The following is a 27800-nucleotide window of genomic DNA, read 5'->3' on the forward strand; positions in this document are numbered from 1 at the left end:
TGTGGAATATTTGAACGAGTTTCGTTGCAATTCTGTGTACTCTATCGAAAAGAGGATTTAAATATAAATGTATTGTTTATATTGACAAATTATTTAGGTGCAATCAGTATTGGTAACTCCAAGTGCTGAAGATATAAAAAGAAATACTTTTCATCCTTGCAGATCAGAATCTTTAAGCTAAGCTAATGCTAAATGTCAACTGAAGATATATTGAAACCAGAAATTGTCTGAAATACAACCATAGCATGTTCGTGTTGTTTTCCTCACAGCAGGACAGCTTGGGCATAGTTCAGTGCCCGTGGCTGGAGAGAGGGCCCACTCATTAAATAAGCATTAGATGCTGCTCCGCATTGTGGCTGTTGATGGCGCGTGGATCCATGAAACAAAAGTCAAAAGTTGACTAATTGGCAAAATAATACAAAGGTTTCTTGGCATAGATACACACATAATTACAATTTTTATTCCATTTAATTATTCCGTACGTACATAGCACACTAAAAGCGATTGCCAGAAAGCTCAGCTTACCACGGAGAGGGACAGAGGCGGGGCAGGAGAGGATGTATGTGGTACACCTAACACTTAACACTTAACACTTAAGACAACAATGATATTTGATATCCACGTTAAAATCTAACACTCATAAATACTCGTACAATAAATATGTGCATGCCCGCATAAGCTGAAATCAATTTCCCAAGGAATGCTTGGGGCAGAGACTTATGACTGTAAACTTAACTGAGGTACTTTGGGTACTTGGGATAAAAGTTGGTGGGCTGCAGGCTGGAGACTGCACCTGGACTCTGGGCGAAATTCATTTCAGCTATGCCTGTCTGGGTAATTAAGATTACTCGATTAATCGATTAGCGTTAGTCGATATTGATGATTTGGTTTAGTTTCAGCTGCTTAAGACTATGAGATGTTGTGGGGGTGTGGTGGGGTGGGGTGGCTATTTCACTTAAAGTGCCTCATCGGCCATCTGTTGATGGCCTGCTGCTCCCTCCATGCGGACAATGACAATGCCCCTGGCATTCGGGCAGGGCTCTCCTGCTGGCATCTCTGCTGCATCTTCCGCTATGGTCGTCATCTGTGTCGGCATTCTGCCGGCGACATCTGCCTCGCCGCCTGCCACGAGCACTGCATCCGCGGCCGGAGCCACACAGGAGGCTGGCTCCCGCTCCTCCATTAGGGGCTGCTGCTGGCGCGAGTTGTCAATGGTTTGCCGGCGCTGCCGGAAGGGGATTCTGTTGCGCCAGCTCTCGAGAAGACTCCAGCTACCCGTCATGCTTTGGCTGCGAGCTCTCTGGTCCTGCGGCTGCTGTTGATGCTGGTGCTGATGGTGTGGTGCCGAGGAGGCGCGTCGCTTGGCCTTGGCCGACAGGTCCTTTAGTCATACCTTCTCCTCGCCGGGCAGGGGCGGTCCACAGCGCACGAACTACAATCAAAAGAACTGAGAATTTGCTATCATGGTGGTTGGCAGGTGGTGGCAACGGTGCGTTTGGTTTTAGTTTTAGTTTCAGTTTTCAGTTTCAATTTCTGTATCTTTATCTTTGTATCTTTTGCATGCGATTATTTTGCATCGTGCAATTGTTAAGAGCCAATATTCTGCAGGTGAATGAAAAGCTGATGTCAGTGTGTTTGTGTGTTTGTGTGTTTGTGTGTGTGTGCATTACTCATACGCGCCGTAACCCGTGGGACAAAATTAATAGAAAATGCTTGAGGCTGAGGTTGGAAGGGGGATAAAAAAAGCGTGACAAGCTTTTAATATAAATCTTACCGAGACCTGAGTGGCTGTGTAGGAGTTGGTCCTCGGCCGATTGCTGAAGCACAGCATCCGCCACTTGCGCTTCACCTGGGCAATCACCTCCCCGTTGAAGAAACAGAATAGTGTGGCCACGCACAGACCCTGCAAGGACACAGAAAGAGAGCAGAAGCAAACGTTAGGGGGAGATGTTTTTCTCGTGCACATTTCGCAGTTGTCCTTTGTCCTTGTTAGAGTTCCGCTACAGCTGGCAGATGGTCCCATAATACAATTTTGTATATTCTCCTCTTATTTCTATCTATCCATTTTGGCTCCCGGACTCAATATTCATTTCAGGCTGCCAGACAGCCTGTTCGTCCGTGGGTTTGTCGAACTGTTTGCCATTTTTCTTCTCCACTTTCCTGCCTGATTGTCGCAGGCGGCCATCCCGCACATACCCATACCCGTATATACTTATGTAAATGTTTAATGTTGCGGCCCGGGTACGTGCATGGACTGCCAGGAGAGGACTTCTGTGGGAACTGTCGGGATTTCTTGTTCGCACTTCTGCTTGGGGCTTCCTTTGATTGCCACTACTCACGAGGGCCCATCATGGACTCAATCAGCCGCAGTTGCCCATTCATTCCAAGGCTTCCAAATTGCTCTACCTTCCACTTCCCCCCACATCGCAGATAACTTCCACTTTTGCTGGCTTTCGGCATATTGCATTGAGGCTCTCTTTGCAGTTACTTACACTTGAAGTGGAATTTTGTGTGGCCCTTAGCCGTTTGCGTTTGTCATTCTGGCATTCGTCATGCACAGAATTTTACCTTAAACGGAACAGAATCCGTTCCTTCAGTATCAAAACTGCTCTCAAAAAGTATCAAAAACCGAGCGACATACACTTAGATTCTTGCTGAAGTTAAAGTCTCTGGCTGAAGGCATTCCTGTAGGGTCGCCCTTTGTCATTCAGATAATATAATCAACTTCCGATGGCTCCTTTCGGATAAGCAAGATGCTCTGCTTGGCAGTGAAATATAGCTAAATAGTTGGCCAAGTAAACCAATTAGCAAAGTAGACAAATTTGTCGGGCAAAAGTCAAGTTCCAGCCGGGAAACTTCAGACCGTGCATACTCTCTCGTATATCACGATGATTTTTGTTGACATCTGTTGTTTGCTGTCCCTGCCAAGCGGAAGTTTTTAATTCAATTTTAGTTAAATGTGTTTTTGTCGCCCATCTGTTAAGCTGAAAATGTCCCAGACATCTCGCCAAGAGCTGGGAGTGGCTTAGGCGACACACTGGGGAAATGTTTTGCAACTGACAAAATGCGAATTGCAGCGAGTTTTCCCCCGCTCCTGCTGTGTGGCCCCAAGAAAAAGCAACTACATAAATAAACGCGCTTACATACATATATAAAATTTCATTTTTGGCCAGGAATCTGCTGGCTTTTTCCAGCACTCCCCTCGACTGCAGCCCCCTCAACCCGACCACCGCACGTGCAGCTGAAATTATTTTGATATTCTTTACGGAGCTTAAAACTTGTGGAAAGTCTTTTACGACTTCAAGCATTCCTACAGCTGCCTGCCACAATAAATCCAAATTATATGCAACCTCAGAGTGCCACAGAGTGCGGAGCGGGTAAAAACTTTGCAATTTGCCGAGCAGATACACCCAGCATGCAACAAAAAATAAGCCAAAGAGCAGAGTGAATGACGGGCGGAAAAGCCACTCACAAGCTGACTTTAAAAAGTCAATCTTTTGAGGGAGAGATTGTGTCAGACAGCCAACAACAACCATCGATTGACATTGATAAAAACGGCTCAGCCAGAGGTGACATTTTTGTTGTACAGATTCCTGCTCAACATTCCATTCTTCGGCTCTTGAAAAAACAACGCCACCGAAGCTTAGGAGGATTTTATATTAATGCCAATGCGAATGGAGTGCTTTTGTTTTAGAGTCAGCCGCCGTTGTGAGCACACAAAAGCAATTCGATTCTTCTATTTGCCTCATCTTATCGGTTGTTACTGTAAGCTGATTTCAATGTTGCATGTGTCTAGAATGCAGTATTTGCCACTAGGCGGACTCGCGATAGAGAGCTCAGTCAGAGGGAAGATTGTAGTCTTATTTGGATTATTGCAGATGCTTGTTCAGTCCGCAGCGAGTATTTGCTCCAATTAAGATACTCAACCATTCTTTTTCGGAAATAATTCTACACCCGAGGGTCTTACACAAGGGTATAAAAGGTACCTATAATCCTCATGGTAGGTTTCATAGCAATGAAAGTTGTTTTCGTTTGCTTCTCGTTTCGTGTTGACCATAAGGCCAGCGGATAACGTTCCGAAAGCTCTGCGATTCGCAACTGAAATTGTTTGCAATTGCAATACGGGAACCCAACTAATGAGGCAAATGTATCAGAGAGCAGACTGAAAGCAGTAATCTCTGGTGCTCTTCAATGTTAATCGTTAATAAATGCTGTTTTACGTCCCATTGAGAGACAATCTTGGGGGGTTATTTGTATTTCTATGCGATCCAACCGGGAATGCATTTTAAACGAATTTTTGCTGGCTGGCAACGGCAGCAGGAGCAGCAGGATGTCTCAATCTCTGCCAGAAATTTAATATGCTGCAGCTGGTGAAAATGCCAAAGGAGGAATTTCCGCATTTCCATATGCTTGCTCTGTCTTCCCCTATTGATTTTCAGTCCTCCCCGCCCCCTCTAATGAGCTGGGTCCATGGCATATTAGTAATTCCTGCCTGAAGCCATGCCCGAGTTGGCTTATTTGCATTCCCAATCTTTTGCTGTGGCCATGGAGTCGCCGATCCATGGCTAACCCACGGGACTGAACTGAAGACTGAACTAAATTCAGAACATAACTTTTTGGCTTAAATTCGCAGTCGTAAAATGATTTTATGAATGCCAGAAAAACAAAAGCAGCCGGAAAAGGCGCTAACAAGAATGGGAATGGGAAAACATTTTACTTACTTGGAATGAGGCCGTAAACGCTGAGATGATTTCGTATGTATTCTCCCAGGGATGTCCTGGCGCAGGACGGAACGGGGTGACGATATACTGGAGGCCAAGCAGCGGGACAAGTAGTAGCGTGGCCCTGCAGGAGCAAAACGGAGCGATGTATAAAGCCTTGGTCTTTTTTGTTCGTCTCTCGTCGGCAATGGAATGGAGGTATTAACATGCAAGCCAACGCGACGCGGCGCGGCGCGGCGTATGCGTAATTTAAAATGTAAAATGAGGCAAACTTCCAAGTGCAAAACGAATAAGCAATAAGAGAGCAGAGCTCACAGGCAGTGAGGGGAGGGGATGGGCTCCACTCCAAGTAAATAAAAAAGTGAAGGAAAACATAATTACGCATACGCCCCGAGGGCTAGCGGTACGTCGAGTCGCGTCTTCCCGCTTTGTTTTCAGCGTTTCTCTTCGCCCCGTTTATCCAACAAAATGAGCAAAAAAAAACCTACCGAAACGCCTGCAGGACTGTCCGCGATGGACCGCAGCTGCCCTGGATGCTGGCCGGGGCATTTAGCTTGAGCAGCACCACGCGCACAATGTTGCACAGGAACAGCAGATTGAGGAACATCGATATGCAAACGGGCACCACCAGAATGTTGTCGTAGTCAGTGGGGCTCATCCAGCAGCTGCAAGAGTGGAAGGGGAAGGGGAAGGGGAAGGAAGAGTCGATTCAATTATCGATGATTTGATGGAACAAATGGAACGGGCTAACCAGCACACTCATCATTCATTCACTTACTGTATCTTCTGGTCGGTGGAGCCGCCCAGACCACGGGCCAGGCTGTAAACGAATATGACGACGGCCGGCGAGCCCCAGCCGAAGGCGATCAGCCATTTGACAAGCCTCTTCTCGGAAATGAACGCGGACACCAGCACTGTGTGCAGATAGAAGCCCTCGCACAGCATCCACGAGTAGTTGGTCAGCAGGAAGTAGTGCAGGTTGATGTGCAGGGCCACGCAGCGGGCCTGGAAAAGACACAAAAGCAGTTAATATGCAGACATTGGTTGGTGGTGGGGGTCGGTGCCAGCTTACCGGACTGTCCTGCAGCAGCTCCGTGTTGGGCATAACCATCAGATACCAGAGCAGCCACAGCGAGTTGTTGGCCGCAAACGAGGCGAACAGATTCATGTGCAGCGTGATGCGGGCGCATTTCAGTGTTCTGTGCAAGAGAACAGAAATATTTGAATAAATCAGCATAGGCATCAGCATCAGCAGTTATTCGACTGGAATTGGAATTGGCCCAAAATTCAGTTTTCATCTTCAATTCTTAGTTTTTGAATTTTGCACTTCGCCTGCTAGGAGGGGACTGAGGAGGGGGAAAAAAGCAAAGTTCATCTATAGCTGCCAGCCAAAATAAATGTATTCGTTGTCATTCTCAATTGCTTGCCTGCATTTCAATGCAACAGTCCTTTTTAGTCCCAGAGGAATTTTAGTAGTTGAACCCATGCCACATGGGCTCTGCCACGCAGAGAAAATTGGCAAAGAAAAAAGAAGCACACCCTTAGCCATACCCAACCTTAGGCTAGGTTTTATTTCATTTGTTTTATATTGTTTTTATTTTATGACTAACTGCATAAATAATCCTATCGGCAGAGGGGCACCCAATCAAACTTCTTGCAGCTTGTAGCGAACTTTTCTATCGATTATCCTGCCAATGGCACATTTGTGGTTTATCCTTTCAATTCATTGATTTCCCTACAAATTTTTAATTGAAATTCCTGGAGTTTTTCATTAAAGTTTGGTTCTCTGCGTTCGTTTGGTAATTAACTTTTAATTCTCCCACTTTAGGGCAGCTGAAATTCTCACACGTCGTTGGCCCTCGTTCCTTTGGCTTTGGCACACAATTTAAAACACTTTTAGCCATTGCGTCCTCCTCTGTCTGTCATCTTCTGTGTCTCCATCTCCATCTCCATTTCTATCTCCACGTTTATCTGCCCGAGCTGATGGCAAACAAAACGAAAGAACTAATTGTGCTGCAGACACTACAGGGAAATTAATCGATATCCTGCTTGAAGTCGACACAATTCAGTTTGATGGATTCGCAGACAGATAGAAACAGAGACACGGACAGAGAGAGAGAGAGAGAGATAGGGAGAGATGGAAAAGGGGATGAATGAGCGAGAAGAAGACGAAGTATTTTCTCATTTCCGACACCAATTGTTCCGTTTTAAGTGAGTACAATGAACATTTGCTACAGGAGCCACAGCCTCAGGCTCACAGATGATTAAGTCATTGGCGCATTTGTTTGCCAGTACATTTCTTTTTTTGTGTGGCGCCAACAGTCCAGCGCCCAGTCATGCCATAACCGGAAACGGCAATGACAACGGCAATGTCAACGGCAGGAGTAGTACCTCATTAGCCCTGAGTGGTTTTCCATGCTGTGACATTAAAGTTGGGGCAAATGCAAAGATGAAGGAGGTTTGCATTGGAAATGTTGTGGGGGATGAGGATGAACTGTGGCTTACTTACTTGAAATAGCCGAGTATGGCCAGCGAGAGTAGGATGGCCAGAAGAGAGATGCCGTAGCCGACCTCATAGATCAGATTCACGTTGTGCTTCCACTGCGGAGCGGGGTTAGTGCATTTGCTGATTTATCAGGCTGTTGTCAGTAAATCAAGTGGATGGAACTCACCTCGAGGTCATCGAGATTCACGCAGGTCGTGTAGTTCGACCAGGTCTTGTTATTCAGCGGATGCTTGAACCACTCCCCATCGCTGCCGCACTCCTTGTGCGCATATCCTGCGGCATAGAAACGAATAAAGGATTAATTTTGTTGACACAAAGACAATACATACTAAAGTACTGCACATATTTCTACGTATATTAAATGCAAACAGTCCCGGGAACTGGGAAACTTTTGGGGCTCCATCCTCGTAAAACAATACAATTTCCCCAGCTTATAAAAGTTGTCGCCTACGCAGTGCATGCAGCAGATAAATATTTGCAATCAATAAATATTTGCTGTTCTTGGATAAATATTGCAGACTCTCAGGAATTTCGTGTGCATTTCCAGTGCTTTGTAGCAACAAAAGTACACTCAGAGAATACCTATCCAGGTTTAAATTAATCATTCGGGTTTTAAATACAAACATAGTTAAATTAAATTTAATTAACTTTGATTGAAGCATAAATATAAATAGAATAAATACAATTTGTGGGTTACATATTTAAACTGTTTCGAATCTAAGTGCAAATCTTCGAGTCTCAGTGCTTTTTTCTCTGGGTGTACTTTTGTGCATCAAATAGCATTAATCAGTACAGAGAACTGGCAGACCACAATCCAATTTATATTTAGGATTATGGCCAACACTGAGTAAATGCCAATGGATTATGTTATGTTTACCTTTATTTGTGAAAGGGAAATATTTCAATTGATTTGTAAACAAAAATCAAATACAGAATTTGTGACATAATATTTTGGTTTTGCTTGTGGCATGTGTGGCACAGTCAATGAAGGAATTTTATTGGCTGTTCGATGACCAATCCCATTGCCACTTGTTGTGGGAAGTGCAGCCAGGAACTGGAATGCAGTTGTAACTCTGTTAAAGCCGGAAAGGAATTTTCAAATTGGATTTTTTGTCTGTGTTTTCTTCTGGTATTTTGTTCGCTTTGTTCTTATACGAGATGATCTTTGGCCAAGCTCATTTATTGCCAGTTGTCACGTATACGCTCCGCTCCGTGTGGCAGATAAGTAGCTGCTGCCACAGAGCACGGCTCGGCTCGGTTTGGTCTGGTTTGGTTCGACTAAGCGCAGCACCACATCGACATCCGTCGACCGGAAGTGCCATAAAAGTTAATGGCGACGCAGTGCCAGAGCACATAATCTTGTACGAGCTGGCGGCGACCCCGGAAGGCGTGGCAGAGTGTCGGTCGGGGCAGGGCAACCACAGGCTAAATGTAGCGAAAGTGGCACTTTCCTTACCCTCTGCCTCTTGGCCTTTGACTGGTTTCCTACACTGCCCTTGTTTTTTTTTGACACAGCCACAAAAAAAGTCATTCAACTTTTGCTATTTTAGTGTTGTCCTGGTCACGGCCACAGTGGGAGGTCTGGTGTGGGAGGTGTGGGTGGCTTGTGGCATGTCGCATGTTCTTCGCTCGCCCCATGTTACACAGTCGCGATAAATGCAAATTGACATGCAGCGCACGGCAAATGATTTATTTCCATAAATTGCTTAAAATATTTATACACATTTTCCTATATTCATTATTCAAGTTAATTTTCCTCTAGACTCTTCATTTCTTTTTTGATTTTTCAATTTGTTTTTTAATTTTTTTCCCGTTATTTTCTTGTTTGTAATGTTCGAGCCAATTATCATTCGGCCATGCATAATGTGTGCATAATTAATTTGTTTTTCTATCGAGAGCTGTTCGCTTGAAAACGCCTCAATGATTCATGAACCACTCATTATCTAATTAATTATTAAACTGCCAGACACATGTGAATGATACGTGCAACCGCTGCCATCTCGGAGCCTCTTCTAATGGTTCAGAAATGAGTTGACAAAACTATTTCGGTTTGAAGGATTCTTTTCTCTAATACGTATTCTGTTGTATCATCAGGGGACCAGGACCTTTTTATGTGTGCTCATAAAACTCGCTTTGCATTAAAGAGCAACTCACATATTTAAAGCTGGTAATGTCAGCTCTGCTGCGCCCCACTTTAAATTTCTCTCAGTTATCCGACTCCACTTCAGCTCCACTTAGAAGCCACACACACACACACCACACACACACATAATTGAATGCCCTCTGAGAGCCCTGTTTATTTGGTTGGCAAATCAGGCGAAAACTTTTTAGCATTTTTCTCCTGCTTCTCCTGCTGGATAATTTAGTGGCCCCAGGAGCTGAGACTTTGGCTCCTCAAGCCAGAAATTATGTTGCCATACGACGACGCACGAAATCAAAGCACAAACATAACAACTTTCCAATTGATTTGTCCTGGCTGGGAGCGTATACACATAAACTCGTATTCTGTTTTATTCATATGCATATAAATCTGCAGATGAGCTGTGTCCTGGAAGGAATAAGGCCGGGAAGAGAGAGCGCTCAGGTTGGAGGCCAATTAGAGGGCTGCCGTGTGTCTCATTCCACCGGTGAACGAGGCTGCTTGCGCAAACAAATTTCCGTCGGCAGTTTCGGCTTTCGGCTTTCTGTTTCGTTTTCGGTTTTTTTTTCTCTGTCATATGCAGAACCTCGAGCTGACCCCAAAAACGGATGTTCCTTTGTGGAACTTAACAAACAACCATCCAGCTGCCCCGCCCAGTCCGCCTGGTGGGCTGTACTTACGTGTTGGATCGAAGCCCGTGATGAAGTCGGGGCAGAGCTCGTAGGCGGATGTGCCGGCGGCCGTATCCGGCCAGCAAAGCCAGCCATCAAAGGTACCTGGACAGAAAAGGCCGGGAACGGTAACGGGTCCGGGTCCGGCTGCGGGTGCGGAGTTGGGTCCTGAGCCATCGCAGGGTACGGAGGGATATTAAGTTTAAAATTACTCATGAATAATGGACACGAAAATTGCAGTTTGAAATACTCACCCAGCAGATGGCTGCTGCTCCCATTCAGGCGGGCATTGCACGCGGCGCGAAGTGCATCGAAGTCCGGGCCGCTTTCTGCGGCACTTTCAGCAATCGCTGCAGTGCTGCCACTGCCACTGCTGCCACTGCTGCTGCTGCTGTTGCTGTTTTGCTCACTCATCGCTGCATGCAACTGGAGTTGCGTCGGCTGAAAAGTTGCAAATATGTGTGTTACGTGCGTCCATCAAATTGCTTTTGAAAATCTCATAAATGTTTCCAACAAAATGCATGTGGTTGTGCCACCCGCCGCCCTTACAAGCATTTTGCGTTTTGCAGTCCGTTTGCATTGCAATTTAATTGGTTTTCCAACTGCTAGATTGCAGTGCGTTTCACAGACTTAAGTCAATTGCTTAAAGCAGGGAAACAGTTATTATTTGTACTGCTCGTTTGTTTTTGTTTTGGCTCTTCTTTCATCCCCTAGAATGGCGGGTCTCTGCTTTCTTTTGCTTGCTATTCCATAAATAATAATTATTTATTTCCCCTCTTTACCATTTGGCTCCCATTTGGGAGACTTAAAGACTTAAATATTTGGAACATTAGGATAAAACCAGGAGTGTCATTCAGTGGTATTGAGTCGTGAGCTTTCTTCTCTTTATCTATTGAAATTATTTATTGCTTATTTAAGCAATCGATTGATTTATTTCGATGAAAAATAACGATCAAGACCGACTTAAAGTGCCGTTACGGACTGTATTTTCCACACACATGTACTTTATCTACTATTCCCATTTAATTTGCTGGCGGGCGATTTTCATGGAAATATTAAAATGGTCAGCCTGTAAGCAGGCGGGGGATCAGCAGAGGTATGGAGAGAGCTGGCTGGAGTTTATTGAACTGAAATCCGCCAGTGAACCATATCTGGTCAGTATCACTGTAAAAGAAATTCAAATTTTGTCACCCGAAAATCAACAAATGAAGCTCAGGCTCTGTACCAACCCCGACATTGCTTTGTTTTTGTGCAGTTGCTATGCAAACCAAAAGAGGGGGGGCCTTGTGCCAACATAGGCTAACATTTGCTCAACAGGAGGTGTTGCTGCGGCTGGTCCTGCCGCAAACCGATGTATGCACTGAGGCTGAAACAAACAATGGCCCAACCGATGGCCAGCCCACAGCAGCCAGCCCTTTTAGTAGAGATGTTTGATTGCGAGAGGGGCAGAAGTGCCGAATGAAATCCCAGCAGCAATCAGGCGTGTCCGCATGATATGACTAGCAGCAGGAGACACTGTGCCACACTCAATTGAGTCCCCAAAAAGCACACACTCCTCCACTTCTCCACTCTTCCACTCACACTCATGCGCTCTATGGGTGACTGTAAAGCTTACCGTTTAGGCAAATTGCTGACTGCACTTAAAATCAGATGCGACAACTGTACATCCGAAGTACCGTATTCTGAACGAACAACATGCATATAATATGAAATTGCAAATTGTTCGAGCACCAAAGGAGGGTGAAGCTGAATGCACTCTCCAGTGGGTGCACAACACTTTCGCTGGCATCGATCTAAAAGCATTTTTATGACAGCTGCCACAAGAGTTTTCGACCTCCCACCAACCACCCTCTATCCCCCCGGCTATTGTGGCACAGGGATAAATAATAAGAGTTTTATATTTATTACACAAATTACATGAAATCACATCACATCACTCAACACTGCTCCTCAGTTCTGTTTGGGGACTTCACTCATCTGAAGGTATTTTCAGTTTAATGCCAAAGCTGAGCAGACAAATTTGGTTATTAACTGGCTATAGCCATAAAAAAGATGTCGAGAGAGAGAGAGCGGGAGAGTGAGCGGAGGAGGGTAAGGTAAGGGCAAGGTTCCACTTAAATTTAACGATGCTATGCTACCTGAGCCATTGACTTGGCCCAGTGCTCCAGTGATCTAATGAATGAGCTATTTGTTCGATTGGCATGTGCAATAATATGGCAGAAAGTTTGGGGGAAACATAATTGATGAACTGACAGCAAGTGATACAAGTAGAAAGCGTTACTCTGAATAGCTACGAGTATTAACGTTTTTTGATGGAAAATTGCGACGGATAATATTGCGTAGCATACTTTCTAGCTGGTAGAAGCCGCCTTACATGAAGGGGCGTGGCACTCACACATACTGTGCTGGGTGTGGGGCGCCCTTCTGTGACCATAAAAATATTTTACGACAATGCGCGAAACTCACGCAAAACGTTGGCAATAACAGAAATTAGCAATAAAAACCAAAAAAAAAACGTGCGTAAAGTGCCATAGGCGAAAAATAGCCGGGAAAAAAGTTGCTGCAAGATATCGTAGAGCTGCGGAGGGGGAGTGGGGTTGGATATAGAAGTGGGAGGGATGTGGTGCGTTAAGTAAGCTTGACTCGACTTTGACTCCAACCCCCCCACCACGTGCTAATGTCCGATGCGAGGGAATCCGTAAATTGCATTTGATAAAAGCGAACGAGAGGAAACTGCAATAAAAACAGCGCCCAAGTAGCAGGGGGAAAAAGAGAGGCAGAGCAGACTCGTAAAACGGGAAAATGTATTTCACTGTACTGCCGTGTGTGTGTGTGTGTGTGTGTGGTACACCGTTACATGTGTTACGGCATCTATTTTAGCACTCAGCTGTGAAGTGCCGTGGACCGCACAACGCATTGTGAAAAACTCTGCACGGAAAATGTTTTCGATGCTGACGGATCGCCGTCAGTTGTGTTGTATGAAAACAAAAAAAAAGAACGAAGCCAAGCGAAATTGTGCCGTCTGCATATGTCACGATGTTTCACCCCCCCGGCCCCACACGATGGTTTTTCCTCTTTGTGTGTGTGTGTGTGTGTGCATGGACCCACACGACGTATGAGTAATGAAATGTTTGTTTGCTGATTTCCAATTCGCTGGCTGTCAAAAAGCTGAATCGAAGTTCAGAGCTCAGCGGTACGGAACCGAGCACCAGGTACAGTATTGCATCGCATCGCTATGCTATGTAGTGGCGTTTATTTGTTTTTATATTTAAACATCCATTTATTAGGCACATAAATCATCATAGGGCCGAACCCTGTGGCATCCACATATCTGCACTTCCCTTTTGCGGAGAGCTCTGGATCTTCCGTTGATTTATGCGGAAATTTCTCTTTGATTTCTGTTGGCCGTTTTTAAACAAACAACAACAGCATCAATTATTCATTTGAAAGAACTGCGGGGGCTGGGGCTGGGGCTGAGGCCCCTATAAAGTGCCAAATGAAAGCGGCCAAATAGAGCATAAATCAAAATTTGGTATGCCTTAACAGTTCGCGTTGAAATCGCTTTAAATGGCATTTCGTTCGAATTTCATCTAGTAGCTCTCCACGGCTCCAATTTACGGTTGGTGGGATTTGGCTGGAGAGCTTTTAGCATTTTTAAAAATATTGCCATTCCCATGGCATATGTCTAAAAAAATATTTGTGTAGTGCCTGACAGCTGCGCCCCACACTCCCCCCCCAGCTTCAGCCATGGCGCAAATAGTTGGATATTCATTCAGAGATTTCACTGAAACGATGCATTGAAACGTTTTCCGATTTTTGCCGCTTTTGTTGCAAATGAAATAACGGAGCAGAAGGGCTTCCAATTTCTGTTTCTGTTGTGGATTACGGCAAGAGTCGGTCGCTGGGCTTATAAATGGAAAATACCCTTGATTGAGGTGCCCATTTTGGATTTCGTGGAAGCGTTTTTACGGGTTGTATTCATTGTTCGAAAAGGACCAAAGCGTTGCAAGGAACATAAAAATGGATTAACACGTTTCGTTTGAAGGAAGTTGGGAAATTAAATTGATTTATTCATTGGACTATAGGTAAAAGGATATAAAAACAAAGGATTTTATTTGAAAACAGTCAAGTATTCATCTAGCCCAGGAAGAGATTTATTCATAAACGTATTCAGTTCGTTTGACGCTTGATTGAATCTACTATTTTTTTTATTGAAGTCGCATTTGAGCCCATTGGAGTTCCGAGAATCTTTTGTTGTCCGACTGAAAGTCTCCTGCGGTGCGATTTGAGTGCACTTTCTGCTGATTTATCTAGTGAGTGCACTGGGAAGTAGCTCATATTTCAAATAAATACAAACTGTAAACAAGGAATAGCTCAACAGAGAGGGCGGAATCCCTAGAAAATTACAGAACACCCGCCCCGCCAGCAGTGATGGTATTTGCAATGGCCTTTATGCGCTTGCCTGCGTGGGTGTATCTGTGTGCGTCCACGTATCCCTCTGTGTTGGAGTGTGAGTGTGCGTGGGTGAGCAGTATCTAATAGCTGGCGAGAGCCATAAAAAATGTTGTTGCAGATTACGAGTACAAGCGGTTTATGGTATATATTTTCCGCACACTTTCCAGTCGCCTCCAGATTTAAAACAGCGTCAAAGCCGAGTCCTAATGGATTGGAATAATTTATAAAAACGGCCACACAAAAATCCTACCAAAAAAAAAAAACCCCTACTAAGAAGGGAAAGCCAGAGATGAGGCCTTAACCTAGTCAGCCGGGAAAATGAAGTTTTAAACGCCCCGAGTCCTGCATTGCTGGGTCTGGGGGTCTAGGGCCTTGTGCCACACTCTTGCTTTGTCTTTATGGGCCTCCCGATGCTGGCATGTTCATCTTTTGCCCCCAAAAAACCCCTTCACCCTCAAGCCGACCGTTGTCCTGCTCTCGTTGCGGCAAGGCCCAAGGTTCGTGGCTTCTCAGCTCAGCTTGGCTTAAGCTGGGGCAGTGGCCTCTAAAATGAAAAACGTGCCACACGTGTTAAATGCCTCGTTCTCGTTTCCTCTCAGCAACAATTGCACAATTTGTTCGCATGCAAATTTGCATATTTCTGGGGCAAGGTGGTGCTTCAGAGCACCCAATGGAGAGCAGAATACGGGGGAGGGAATGGACTTTGCTGGCTGTTATTTGTTCTTTTAAGAATGTCTTGCGGTCTACTCAGATGTGCTTACCGAAGCCAGACGCCACACATGTCCAGAGCAAAAAAAGTCGCTTCGAAGATTCCGATACCCTGCAGGATTGTATTCATCTTTCTTATAGATTAAATATTGGCTGTATTTTGGCTGGAAGTTAATATATATTCAAAAGCAGAACAGTGCCAAATAATACCCATGAATGGCTTGTGCTGTGGCCAAAATCAGAATACCTCTGGATGGGTATTACGATAAGAGTAGCTGCTCAAAGCCACATTTCGTGCGCTGGATCCTTTTCAAAGTGTGACAGTCTTGGCAACAAGCAATAACAACCCCCCACACCAACAGCCCCAGCCCCAGCCACCCCATCTCTTTGCCTTTATTTAACTTTGTCATTTGGCCAAAGCCAGAGCTGGCCCCAAAAGAAAACGAGAACATTTTTTTTTATTTTAACGGCGCTTATTTGTTGTTGCTGCTTATGTACTCGTACTTTGATTTTAGCAACTTTTCCCCAAACTGCGGCAAATTCACTTTCCCTTATTCGTTCTCGGGGTTTCTGCGATTGTGGGGCGGGGCTGAAGAGCACATTTCTTTTATAAGTAATGCCAATTGTTTTTGCTTGGTGGGGCAGGCTCTTCAAGTAATGCCAACAATAATTTCATTCGAGGCGTGCCTCACACAAAATTTGATTATATTTATTTCATGTTTTCTTGTTTGTTGCTAGGATACAAGATTTTCCCAAAAATATTTTGTATGCCCGCTAGAGAGCGGGGGAAGGTGGAGAGTAAGCTGGGTTTAATTAAAAACAAAAAGAGCCAGCCAATCCATTTTGTTGAAGTTCTAGCAGTTGCTTAGAAATAAAAATCTGATTTCTCAGCCAGAGGGAATTTTCCAGGAATGCCTTTGCCCAGTTTCAGGTTAGTTTTCGGGCAACACCCATGCTTTTCAATTAGGCAGAGCATTTGCAAAAGTGTCCTAGAACCTTTCTAATTTGGATTTACACAGATGGGCCTGAAACCGGACCGAAAAGGTGGCAATTAGGCACTGCAGAATAAAATGCCCAGAACGAATGCGAGAACAGAAACCAATTAATTCGCATTGATTTTAATTGAATCCAATTACAAATCCAGAAAATATATTGACAGATTTGAAAGCCATTCGAATGGATGGGTAACCTTGTTGCATTTATTTAAGCTTCAAGCTCAGATCGTTCTTTATGAAATATATCCAAACACATTGGTACAGAATTATCCTGAAGTAATTTGTGTGTGTTTTTTCCACACATCATCCTTTAATTATTGAGAATTGTTCATTGGCTTTCTTGGCAGTCTTGATTTGCCCTTGTGGCAGTGTTAATTGTTATTTATGATTGCCCATTGACACCGCGGTCCAATTAATTCAAAAGCCACTCAGATTTCCCCTCTGCCCGCTCGTCCTGCCGAAAAATTCGCCGCCCAAATTAGCCGTGGAATTATTGCTTTCAGGGCACGCGGCAGTCAACAAAAATTATTTGGCCTGCTCACGCACTTTCACTTCCTTCCGGGCCGGGCCGGGCCGGGCCGACTTCGAGACGAGCACAATTCATATCAATAACATTGTTCTGGCGTGGATGCCTTCACTTCCCCGCTTGTACGTGTAATACGAGAATATTGGCAACACAAATTGGCTTTGGCAGCGCACTTTTCACATTTCATATCAGACATTTTCCGCACGTTTCGCTGAGTTTTGTTTAAAATGTGTTTACAATTGACTAAACCCGGTCCAAAGACATGCCACGCCACGGCGCGCCGCGGCGAGGCAACTGTCAGCTGCCTAAGTCGAATTTTGTTGCCCCCGTCACCTTGTCCATCTTTTCAATTTCTATACCCATTCAGAGTTCCTCCACCTTTGGCTGTCAGCCAGTCAGCCAGTCAGCCGTTAATGGCGGGGAGGAGAGGCTGTTTGATTTTCATATTCCATTTCATTTGCAATTTACTTTGCGCTCAGACAATTGTGGCTCCTTTCATATGGAAATGGAAATGTCTGGTTGCTGGTTCTTTTGTTGTTCCTATTGCTGTTGTTGCTGTATCTTTGGCCTTTTGCTATTTCGTTAGCGATAGCTATCTCTGTTCATTAGTGCTTTGGGTTCGTCTTTTGTTTCTTCTTCGATACTCGTAACCACTTTTTGAATGATTCTACGATAATTCAAACCTATGTACATGTAGGACTACATACATACACATGTACAAATATATGTCTTCTGCTGTTATTGTTGCCTCTTCCTATGTTTGTTTGGTGGTCTCTGTTATTGTTGCTGCTGTTACATATTTGTGTGCCTCAGCTTGTGTGCGACTTGTGTTGTTGATGGTGTTGCTGCTGTAACTACGAGTACAGCAGCTATCTTGGATGCCTTTGTGGCAGCTGCTATTTCAATTGCCGCTTCCTCGAGCATGTACTCCTGTCTGTTGCTTTGTTGCTGGTGGCTCGTCTGACTTGACATTTCCACATTTCGTCGTGCGGCCCCCTTGCATGCATAATGGTCGAACAATAGTCGCCGTGGTTCAATAATTCTCAGAGAATGAATGTGTTTGAGTTGCTCTCAATTCCAAAAAGTTTGCGCCAGCTCGGACAAAGGAAAAGATCGCGCTGCGGGTCAGAACTTTTCCCTGGGCTTTTGTTGTCTGATTTGAATTTATTTATTTTTGTGATTTATTGCTATTTGATGTAGCGTAATTTTGTAACAATCTCAAGACGATTAAAGTCGAGTCGGGAAACGGACACCCTGGCCATGCCTCGCCCTCGAGGTTGACATAGCTCCTCCTTGTAATTTCTTGTCATGTCAGGCCAAAGTTTTTAATTAAAATCACTAAAGTTGAGCGGCCCAAGTGCCGCTGAAGTGGTGGCCAACTGATCGGAATGGTTCGGAGCTGGTCCGGGGCCAAACTATCGGGCACCGGTTCGAGCTGAATCTAATCAGAATCAATGGACAGAAAACGAACTGCGTCAATCGCAGACAGCTGGATTTAGTCTGTCCGGACTGCTCTGTGCCGTATCAAATATTAATTAAATGTATCTTTGAGATACAGATAGGAGTAAGGAGCGGCAGTGGCAGTGGCAGTGGCGCGTGCTAAATGTAAACTTTTTGCGACTTGTTGCGCTCCCCCCTTTCCATTCCTTTCCTTTCCTTATTCTTCTTCTATTTATTTCTTTATTTTTCTTTATCTTCCCACCCCCTGCCGAGGTCAGATCATAAACTTTGCCCCACCAGTTGCCAACTTTTCGTTGTTAATGGAAACTCGCTGGTGTAAGTAGTTGGCCAAAGAAGCTTCAGCTGTGCGGGTGCCGGCTGCTAATCAAGTTCAACTTATTCGGTTAATTAATTCAGTTGTAGTGCAGTTTTTGTGGCTCGAACATCTAGTTGGCCCTCTTGTCTGATGCCTGTTATTTAATTAGGCTTCGGTTGACAACGACGACGCCGACATGAGCATAAATCTGCGTGCCAAACAAATGATTCTGTTTGTGTGCGCTCCCCACAAATGTATCTGCCAGATACAATCAGACTGCCATTACAGGGCGAGCATGCGTGCTCCTGGTGCCTAGTGCCTGGTGCCTGGTGCCTTGTGCCTTGTGCTTGGGGCTCCTCTTGTTTGCCGGCCAAGCCACTCCCTTCGGGCCACATTGTGTTCTTGTCATTTAGTGCTTATCTGATTTGCCTTTTCGCCCACAGGCTACAGAACACTGAACACAGGCCACAGCAGTGGCATGGAGACCAAGTCCGTTGCAAGTCAGTTTCAACGGAACTGCTGGCAGCCTTTGGTTTCGTGGGCTATCGGCAACTGCTTTGATTGCACGCCTCGCAGCCAATTAAAATGATGTTGCCAATTTATCGCCGCAGTCAAAGTTGCCCAACCAACTGTCCACCGACGGATAATTTCAGTAAACTTTTCCAGAAGTTATATCCCCCCCCCCTGGGCCACTGGGATGGCGGGTGGCCCAGATAAATCTCAGCTCTTGTGCATTCCTATGGGGAGCAAACAGACAGAGGAATTTCCTATGCATTTAGCAAATTATGGAAATTATGGCAATATCTCTCTCTGCGACCCGGATAAGCAACGCAATTGGGAAGTTTGTCGTTCGTCTGGCTGTATTATTTTGCATATTTCATGCTGCATGCAACAACAAATGGCAACTGGGTTAACCGAATGCAACAAGCGCTCTCAGCCACAACATGTTCGGGACTGGATTGCTTATGAGCCAGGGATATGCAGGCATCCTGCTTCCGTGCATGTGAAATTCAGCAATTTGGGATATTCCTGCGATAGAGATAATCCAATTATAAAGATGGAAACGGAGAGCATAGTTTAGATTAGCCTGCCACCTACTTTTTCCAATTCCAAAATAAAGATTGTCGCTCCGAGAGGAATGAATATTTAAGTTCTCTGTGTAATGGATATCTTTTAGGGGGGAGGGTGGAAACAAGCACTCCAACTGTATACTTAAAAGTGTACAAGTGTGGTGGTATCGAAGCAGCAAAGCATTCAGTCGCTACTCAATTAGACACGAATGAAGGAAATGCCCAGACACTTGCGTATTCAACACAATTCACACTCAATTTGGCTGGAACGCTGAGTGGGAGCACTGAGTGGGAGCGATGAGTGGGTGGACTGAGTGTGAACGCTGAGTGGGAGTGGACAAACAAAACCCTTGAGAAGGAACAGGAGAAGCATATTCAAAAACACGCCAGTGGATGGCCGAGCCGTCTAAAAGGAAAGCGAAATGCCGAAATGAATTTTCAGACAGTGAATTATGCTTTCCTTCGCAACCTATTCCCCATTCTATTTAATGGCTTGTGGCGGTGCCTTAATTACCTGCAATTTGGTAGCCCCAAAAGTCTACAACGTGGGAAAATACAACAAAGGCGGCACTCAAGGAGGCAGCTTCTTCAATAAAGGCTTTTAATTTGGTCGGAATTGGGTACAAGGACTCTGCTTAATGCATGGATTTTTTTTTCAACTCTTTTTCGCTGTATATTTTTTAGCTTTTTTTAGCTTTATCCCACCCCCCCACTTGTGCCGCTCGGTCTTTGTGTCGGTCGTGTCGGTCTTTTGTAAGGGAAGAACACCAACTGTTTGTGTCCGGGCAATAGATATAATACGCCATAACTTAGCATAAATTACGCGGGCGTGGCTCTGGGGCAGCGGCATAATTGCTGTTTATGCATACTTAATCAACTGGCCCAAAGTCGAAAGGCAAAGGATTTAATGACACCGCCCCGTTCCGCAGCTGGCATTCACTCATTCTTCCTAGATTGGATCTCAGCTCAAAGGCAAACTGAAGCGGAGTGGATTATGTGGCGGCACGAAATCTGCGGACTTAAATTAGTTTCTGGATTAAGATCGCCCGCAAGCAAAGTCCTTGCTTCGGAAATCGATAGCCATATATAGCCATAAATAGGGAATGCCACTGGCACGCCCATCTGTCTGTCTGTTTGTCTGACTGTCTGACTGTCTCTTGAGCTGCCACTCACTTGAGACAGCGCTGCGAGGATGGACACTTGTTAAAGCAGTCGGCGAAACGGATGGCACCTCCAGGAAGGAGCCGCAGGAGCAGTAGTTTATTTCATTTGTTGCCGCCGCCTCTGTCTGTGCGCCCTTTGGGTGTATTTATGGGACATTCTGCATTATTTATGCCACTCTTGGATTGTTGCCCACCGAAACTCATTAGCCTGGATTTACCAAGTGCCATACAGTGGCAGAGCAGAGCAGCAAAGGGCTTTAAAGCACATTAAGTGCAGCTGGCCCCTGACCTTTGGCCGCCTTAATTCTCCTTCATTCCGCTGTGACTTTTGGCACTCGACAGCTTGATTCCATTCCGCAGAACACACACCAAATGGCGCTCTTGAGTCAGGAAATCTGTCTCTAATTGAAAGGGAATTTCGTGCCAATGTGTCCCTAATTAAGGTTGCAACATTTGTTGCTAAAAGTTTGTCCCCGTCGAAAAACAAGTAATTAGCTGTTGGCACCAATGATGCGTTCGACCATTAAACAAGTCAACAAACAAACCGACGAACACAACCAATAAGGGCGCAACACTTGGGCCAAACAATTTGCAAATGGACACACGACCAATGCCACAATTCGCTTGAGTGGTAGCCGCTTCTTCCTCTCCCTTTTTGGTGCCCCTTCACATTTCAGCAGCTTTAATTAAGTTATGGCACTTTTTAATTGCTCATTATGAGTACGCACGAATCGGGGGCAGAGCTACGACTAGTACGCGGGAGGCAAGAGGCCGCGTGGGTGTCTCTGTCTCTGCCTCTGACTGGCTGCAGTCAGATTCTAATGCAATTTTCATGTTGCACATACAAAGCAGCCAACGCATCGCCAAGAGAAATTGGTTTATTTATGCCATGTGATGCTTGTGTTGGAGTTGGAACGTTGCCACATGTGCGGCAGGGGCAGCCACACACCGCCAACGACAGCAGCGGCAGCAACAGTGTCGCCACATAAATATTACGCATACGCCGCGTGGCAGGCAGCCTGGGAAAAACCGCTAACCTGGTTTCCTTCCCCATTAGAATGCAGAGAGGGCCCAGACAGCGCACAGACCCCAGCCCATACCATTTGCGGATGGCATGGCCTTTTATTTGAGGCACCCACGCACTTGCCAGCGTGCTATGCAAAGGGACAGCCGTTGGGTCTTGATATACAAGTGGATTTAACGGAAATTGCCATCTCCATCTAAGGGAATTATTAGATTCTGCAAGCGGATCTAACCATGCCCATGACTGCGTTTGAATGAGTCGTTACTTCACTCAGAAAATGTTATCTGTGCCTGGACATAAATATCTTCCCTAAACATTATTTTCTCCGCTCAACGTCACTCGGCGTCATAATTTATGAAACATGCAACTAATTGGCCAGCAACTGTTTAATCGCCTGAAAACTCAACAAAGTTGTAATTTTCCCCCACACAACTTGCTGTCAGGGCAAACTTTGAGTTTGCCTCCGCCTCCGCCTCCGCGCGCCGACCTGTTGATGTCTTCGTTTGTCTGCAATGTCGGCGGCAGCGAATGATTAAATTGGAATTACTTATGCCCAACTATTTTGCGGCTCTGTGGCAGGCTGTGCGGCACTGGAGACGAGTCGAGGAAAGCAGGCTGCGTAGATTGAGGGCGCGGTGGCTTATATTTACAATTTGAAATGACATTTTGATGTGCACCTGTCAACACTCTTGGCCAAAAATGTCGCAAAGTGTGTGACAAGCGACTTCCGGCGCTGATAAAGTGCGCTCGTGTGTGTGTGTGTGTGTGTGTGTGTGTGTGGCAATCGGGGGAGGGGTGGCGGCTAACGACAAGCGGCATTGACAAATTTATTTGGGGGCGCATGTCTCGCCTGGCTTTATTTGTAACTGAGGCCCGCTCCGACGCTTCGTGTCGGAGGCTTCGTGTTGCCGGCTAATGGTAACAAGTGTCTGACAAGTGTTTGAGAAGCGCAGAGGAGCGTCTGGGTCTACTCTCGAGAGCATGAGCAGGGCAGGGCAGGGCAGGGCAATTTGTGGGAGATTTATGGGACTGGCTGCTCAAGTATCCGAAAGGGGCCAACGGGGAACGTTCCCCTCCCTTTGGCTTTATCTAAAGAGCATATCGGTGTTTGCCACTAAAAGATGCTGCAAATCATAAGCAAAGGGAAAGCAAAGGCAAAGCCAAAGCCAAAGCCAAAGCAAAAGCAAAAGTAACAAGAAGTGACGGCAAAACGGAAGTGGCCACCAACAGGTGTCCCTGGCCATGCCACGACCCATGTCCAACACTTGTATTCGTGGCAGGCGGCATGTGGCACGCTGCCTCGTTAATTTATGGCACACTCGCTGCCCATGACAGGCAGCGTTGCAAGCAATGTGGCTGCAGCGATTCCCGCTGGGTAACGTTGCAATTGATTAACGTCAGCATTGCAAATGAAGCAGAACAGAGAGTGCCCCCATGCCCCACGTCACATGCCACATGCGCCATGCCCCATGCCCCATGCCCCATGCCCCATGCCACATGCTCTTCGGTGTGGCTTTGGTCTGTTGCTGTTTTTAGTTTGGTTCTTATCAAAGACCTGCACAGAGAGGCACACACATCGCACACATCGCACACACGAGCACCTGTCCAGGGACTTTACCGTCTGTGATGCTTCATTAGCGTTGACAGGGACACAAAGAAGCTGTGCTGGTGGCTCTGCGGCAAACGGGAACTGTCACCCGCAGACCCCACCCAAAAAACATACACAATCTTCGCCTCGTTAGCCTGTCAACCACATTCGAGGCAGAGACATATGCAGAGACAGAGGCAGTGGCAGTGGCAGTGGCAGCAACATGAAGAGAGAGAGAGAAACTATTTCTTGAAGTTGCCCCAATAATTCCTTGAAGTAACGATCCCCCCCAGTGAGGGGCCCACGACAAAATGCTGCCACAAGAATGCCGCGGGCAAGCCAAGCCGGCAGGCAGAATCACGACTCTGCAAAGGGAGCCAGGAATGGTCATGACAAGCCTCTGCTATCTGGCAACGGACAGATGCTACCTCTGCTGCTGCTGCTGCTGCTGCTGCTTCTTGTGGTGGTTCGCTTTGAAATGTTTGGCCAGCAGACAAATAAGCTGATGTTGATTGTTTCTGCTGCTGCAGACAGCAGTGGCAACAGCAGCGGCAACAGCAGCAGCAACAGCAGCGGCACGTAAACGATACTGACGGGCCCAGTGGATAGCCTGTGCCTGTCCATCTCGCCAGGCGAAACTTAATTTCTACATTTGCTGGAAGATAAAGACGTGGTGGCTAGCACGGGCAGACGACAGCGCTGAGTGGGTAAACGGGTGGCCGCACCGCACAGTGGGCCACAGCTGGCATCTGGCACGCATCTCATCTCATCTATTCCATTAGACGCTTTTAGTGATTGTTAAGTTCCAATTAACAACTTTTTCTGCCAGTTCGTACGCCGATGCCGATTGAACGACTGCCGACTGCCGACGGGATGGCATCGATGGATGGATGGATGGATGGATGGATGGTTGGACGGATGGTTGCAATGGAATGGACTGACTGCCTTTAAAGGTAAAATCCACTGCTGGCGCTGGTGGCGGTGCCGGTTCGGCTCCACTGCCTCGGAGCGGAGCCGCCCTGAGCACAAGATGTTGGCCATGTCTTCGAAACGTTAATTGAACCCGCACACACTCTGGACTGGTCTGGTAAAGGCCCATGTCCATCCAAGTGCCACATAAGCTGTGTAGCTTGTTTGTTTTGGCTTTGTCACTGCCCCCACCGCCGGACGCAACTGTTGCACGCCGCTGCCCCCGTCCCACATATTTTACCATTTGCTGTGTGAGTCACGTCGACGTGTAGCATCATCGCGTGCTACGCCAGCGACTTTCCTGCATTGTAATTCTTTATGATGTCCAATAACAATTTGTTTTAATTCTCCTGCTTTGCTTATGGCCAGCAGTCCAGCAGTCCAGCAGTTGCCGTGGCCTCAGCATCAGCCTCAGCCCCGGCTCAACTGCCACTAACACTGATGATCTCCATCCCCATCCCCATCCCCATCATCATCTGAGCATTTGAGCATCACGAGCATAATGAAAATTAATTGAAAACCTGATTGAAATTGTGCACTGAGCAGTTCAATCAGCGAAAGGCTTTTTGCTATTGTTTAGATTCATTTTTCAGCCTCTTTGTGCTCTCGCTGATGCGGGAAAAATTCGTCTGGCGGTTTAGGCTTTTGTGGGGAAAATGCGATTTTTGTTTTGCCATGCCGACAAAAATAGCTCAAAATTAAAATTAATTTGAAAATGTTTAATACAATAAACACTGCCGCGCCGATGAGCGAAGAGCGAAGAGCAAAGAGCGCCGGTAATGATACCCAAATCCATATACGTTTTATTGTCTATTATGAAATGAAGTTGTTGAACGATTTTGACAGCAAATTAATTGGAGAGGCAAGAGGCAGGACGCAGCACGCAGCACCCATAGGAAATGCCAATCAATGCGAAATTGCCACATTTGATGAGGGTATGTCGGGGCATTGTGAACGATTGCCAGCGCATTTGTATTACACATTTTATTGGATTTAAACTGAAGAGTAAGCTGATGAACCTGATTGATTAGTATTAATTATTGTATTTGTATTTGTATTTAGAATTTAATTTTGGAATCATTTTTTATATATATCGAGAATGTTTTCATATAGCAGTTGTGGAAGAAATATCTTTGAGCATAACACATCATATCTGCTTGCTATTCGAATAGCCAAAGGCTATACGATATTTGGGATATTTGGGTATTCCAGTAGTTCTCTGATTTTGTTATCTCTGAACTATAAACCATATCTAAATGAATAAAGACTAACAAGGTTAAGAACCAGATATTTCCTGATTGGCCAAGTCAGGAGCCATGATTTATTTGCCTCCAGCGTCATCCATTCACCCAAAGTAGCTGCACAGATGCCACTATAGATACAGTACGTATGCGCCCGAGTATATTATCTTTGATAATATTTGCTTATTCCACCGTTGGAAACCAAACATTGAAATATATTTACATTTAAATGCATTTGCCTCCTACCCAAACGTGTGGATGCAGATGCAGATAGTTGGATCAAAAGTGAATTTCCCTCTGAGAGATAGCGTTGGGGCAGAATTTATTGTTTAAACTGAAAGCAAACTCACTTCGGGCCCACTATATACAGTAGTTCTATCTGCGAGTTACGTGCGGGTATCTATGACATCCATGTACCAAGTACCGTACCTGTAGCCTATGGTGCAGTTTGGCGCCACAAATGCGGCTAATGGGCTAATGGCAAATGGCAAATTCGGCTGACGGCTGGCTGGCTGGCTGGCTGGCTGGCTGGCTGGCTGTCTGGCTGATGGAAAATTGTTTGCTTTGGCCAGGCGCTGGCTCAACCTGTTACAGGGAGTGACAAATGGCGGCAGATATATCATGATCATCGCATAATGATGATAGTGTCGCGTCGTGCTGTGCTGTGCTGTGCTGTGCCGTGCCATGAAATCATCGATTGTACGCGCACAACAATTAAAGACACTTCCACCGATCCCCAAGATTTATGGCCTTGCAACGTGCGTCAGCATCTACTGGGGAGCGGGTGGGCGTGGACCTGGGCGTCGCCGATTTGGAAATTACAAATGAAATGAAATCAAAGGAATTTGGCCATTGATTTATGCAGCTCCCTGCTCTCTGAGATTTGGATTCGGATTTGCTTCCGTCCCCTGCCCACACCCCAAACAAAGCCAATTTACACATTGAATAGATTGGCCGTCCCCAGACTAAATCCTTTGAGCATTTCCAGCCCCAAATACAGATTTGCATAATGGCCAAGGATGGGGCCGAGGCATCGGCATCGGCATCGACATCGGAAATAAGTCTTCAAGTCGAACGATGAAGTATGAAGAATGATGGCGTTCCATTCATTCCTTTCTCAGGAGGCCAGGAGGCGACAATGAAGTCAAACAAAAGAATCATAATTTCCGGTCGCCTACACTTCAGCCCACTTCTTCCCACGGCTGCATGTGTGGCTGAATATTTGTGCCATTGTGGGGCAACTTACCAGAAAAGGGGGGCTCGTCTCTAGCTGGTGGGTGGAAATTCTTCTAAGCAACTTGCCGCATACCCAGCGGCGTTGCAGTGGCTCTGGTGCTGGTGCTGGTCGTAGGTTCTAGGTTCTAGGTTCTAGGTCCTGGTCCTGGTCCTGGTTCTTTTCCCGTTCCCAGTCCTTGTCCTGACTGCAGCCAAGCGCCGCTCGTTGACGTTGTCAGCAGTTAATTGAATTAGTTGTTAATTTATGGCGATGTTTTCACTGGGAATTCTGTGAATGCCAATGTGTGTGTGTGTTCGGGGCGGAGCGGAAGTCTGCTCGCAATGGAGTGAAGGTATGCCAAGGACTTTCGCAGCGAGTTCTTCGAGTTGAGGCTCCGGCACTCTTTTGTGTCACAAGCGGCAGGGAAGTCGGGGGTGGTCTTGAGTTGATTAAATGCCTGTCCCGCCACCTAAATTGGCATTTAAGAAGCTCGGAAACGCGCCCGAACGGATAACTGATAGCCGAGTGGCGAGCGGGAAAATCATAAACACGTTCGCCTTCTTCGGGTGTGAGGGAAACTTTTTATTGTGTACCCATTTAATTTTAATGTGCAATTTAATTTTGCGTTCGAGTTCTTTTGGGTTCGCACTCTCGCACTTCTCGGCGGTCGGAAGATGTGGCCCCGGCCCGGCCAGATGAGCCCGTGGAGCGTTCTGAGTACGCGGCAGTTGAATTTCAACTGAAATCCGCATGCCACACAGCAGAAGCCGGCCCGGCCCGGCCCCAACAATGTTGCCAGCGAGCATGTTGCCACTGCCACCCAGTGGCAACAACTGGCACTCGTCTCGCTCTGTCTGCCGCATTGGCCACTGGGTCGCGTCGGTCGCAGTTGTTGCTCGCGACATGTTGCGTTGCGTTTGATTGCTGATTACAGAACGGTCGCAGCTGATAAGAAAACGGGACGGGGATTGTTCTTATGGGTTCTTGGTCTCCGTTGCCTGTATTTATTGTTGCACTTGTAGGTTGGCGCCGCTCATAAATCTTGAGTTTC

At 46.0% G+C, this 27800-nt stretch overlaps 1 protein-coding gene and 1 long non-coding RNA gene across 2 annotated transcripts; one reads left to right on the plus strand and one right to left on the minus strand.

Annotated features, from left to right (window-relative positions):
- Window positions 1-434: 434 nt before the first annotated feature.
- LOC111078300 (calcitonin gene-related peptide type 1 receptor) lies at window positions 435-27562 on the minus strand. Its single transcript, XM_022372906.2, is given in 11 exon segments — window positions 435-1432; window positions 1775-1903; window positions 4722-4845; window positions 5210-5386; window positions 5500-5726; window positions 5794-5920; window positions 7231-7322; window positions 7394-7500; window positions 10048-10206; window positions 10293-10479; window positions 26780-27562. Coding segments are annotated over 10 exon segments (1779 nt in total). The 5' UTR covers window positions 10453-10479; window positions 26780-27562; the 3' UTR covers window positions 435-955.
- LOC111078301 lies at window positions 15878-16372 on the plus strand. Its single transcript, XR_002608245.2, has 2 exons — window positions 15878-16132; window positions 16221-16372. It is a non-coding gene; the product is annotated as an uncharacterized LOC111078301 (long non-coding RNA).
- Window positions 27563-27800: the final 238 nt, after the last annotated feature.

This window comes from Drosophila obscura, unplaced genomic scaffold, assembly GCF_018151105.1.
Source record: "Drosophila obscura isolate BZ-5 IFL unplaced genomic scaffold, ASM1815110v1 contig_25, whole genome shotgun sequence".
Classification (NCBI taxonomy): domain Eukaryota; kingdom Metazoa; phylum Arthropoda; class Insecta; order Diptera; family Drosophilidae; genus Drosophila; species Drosophila obscura.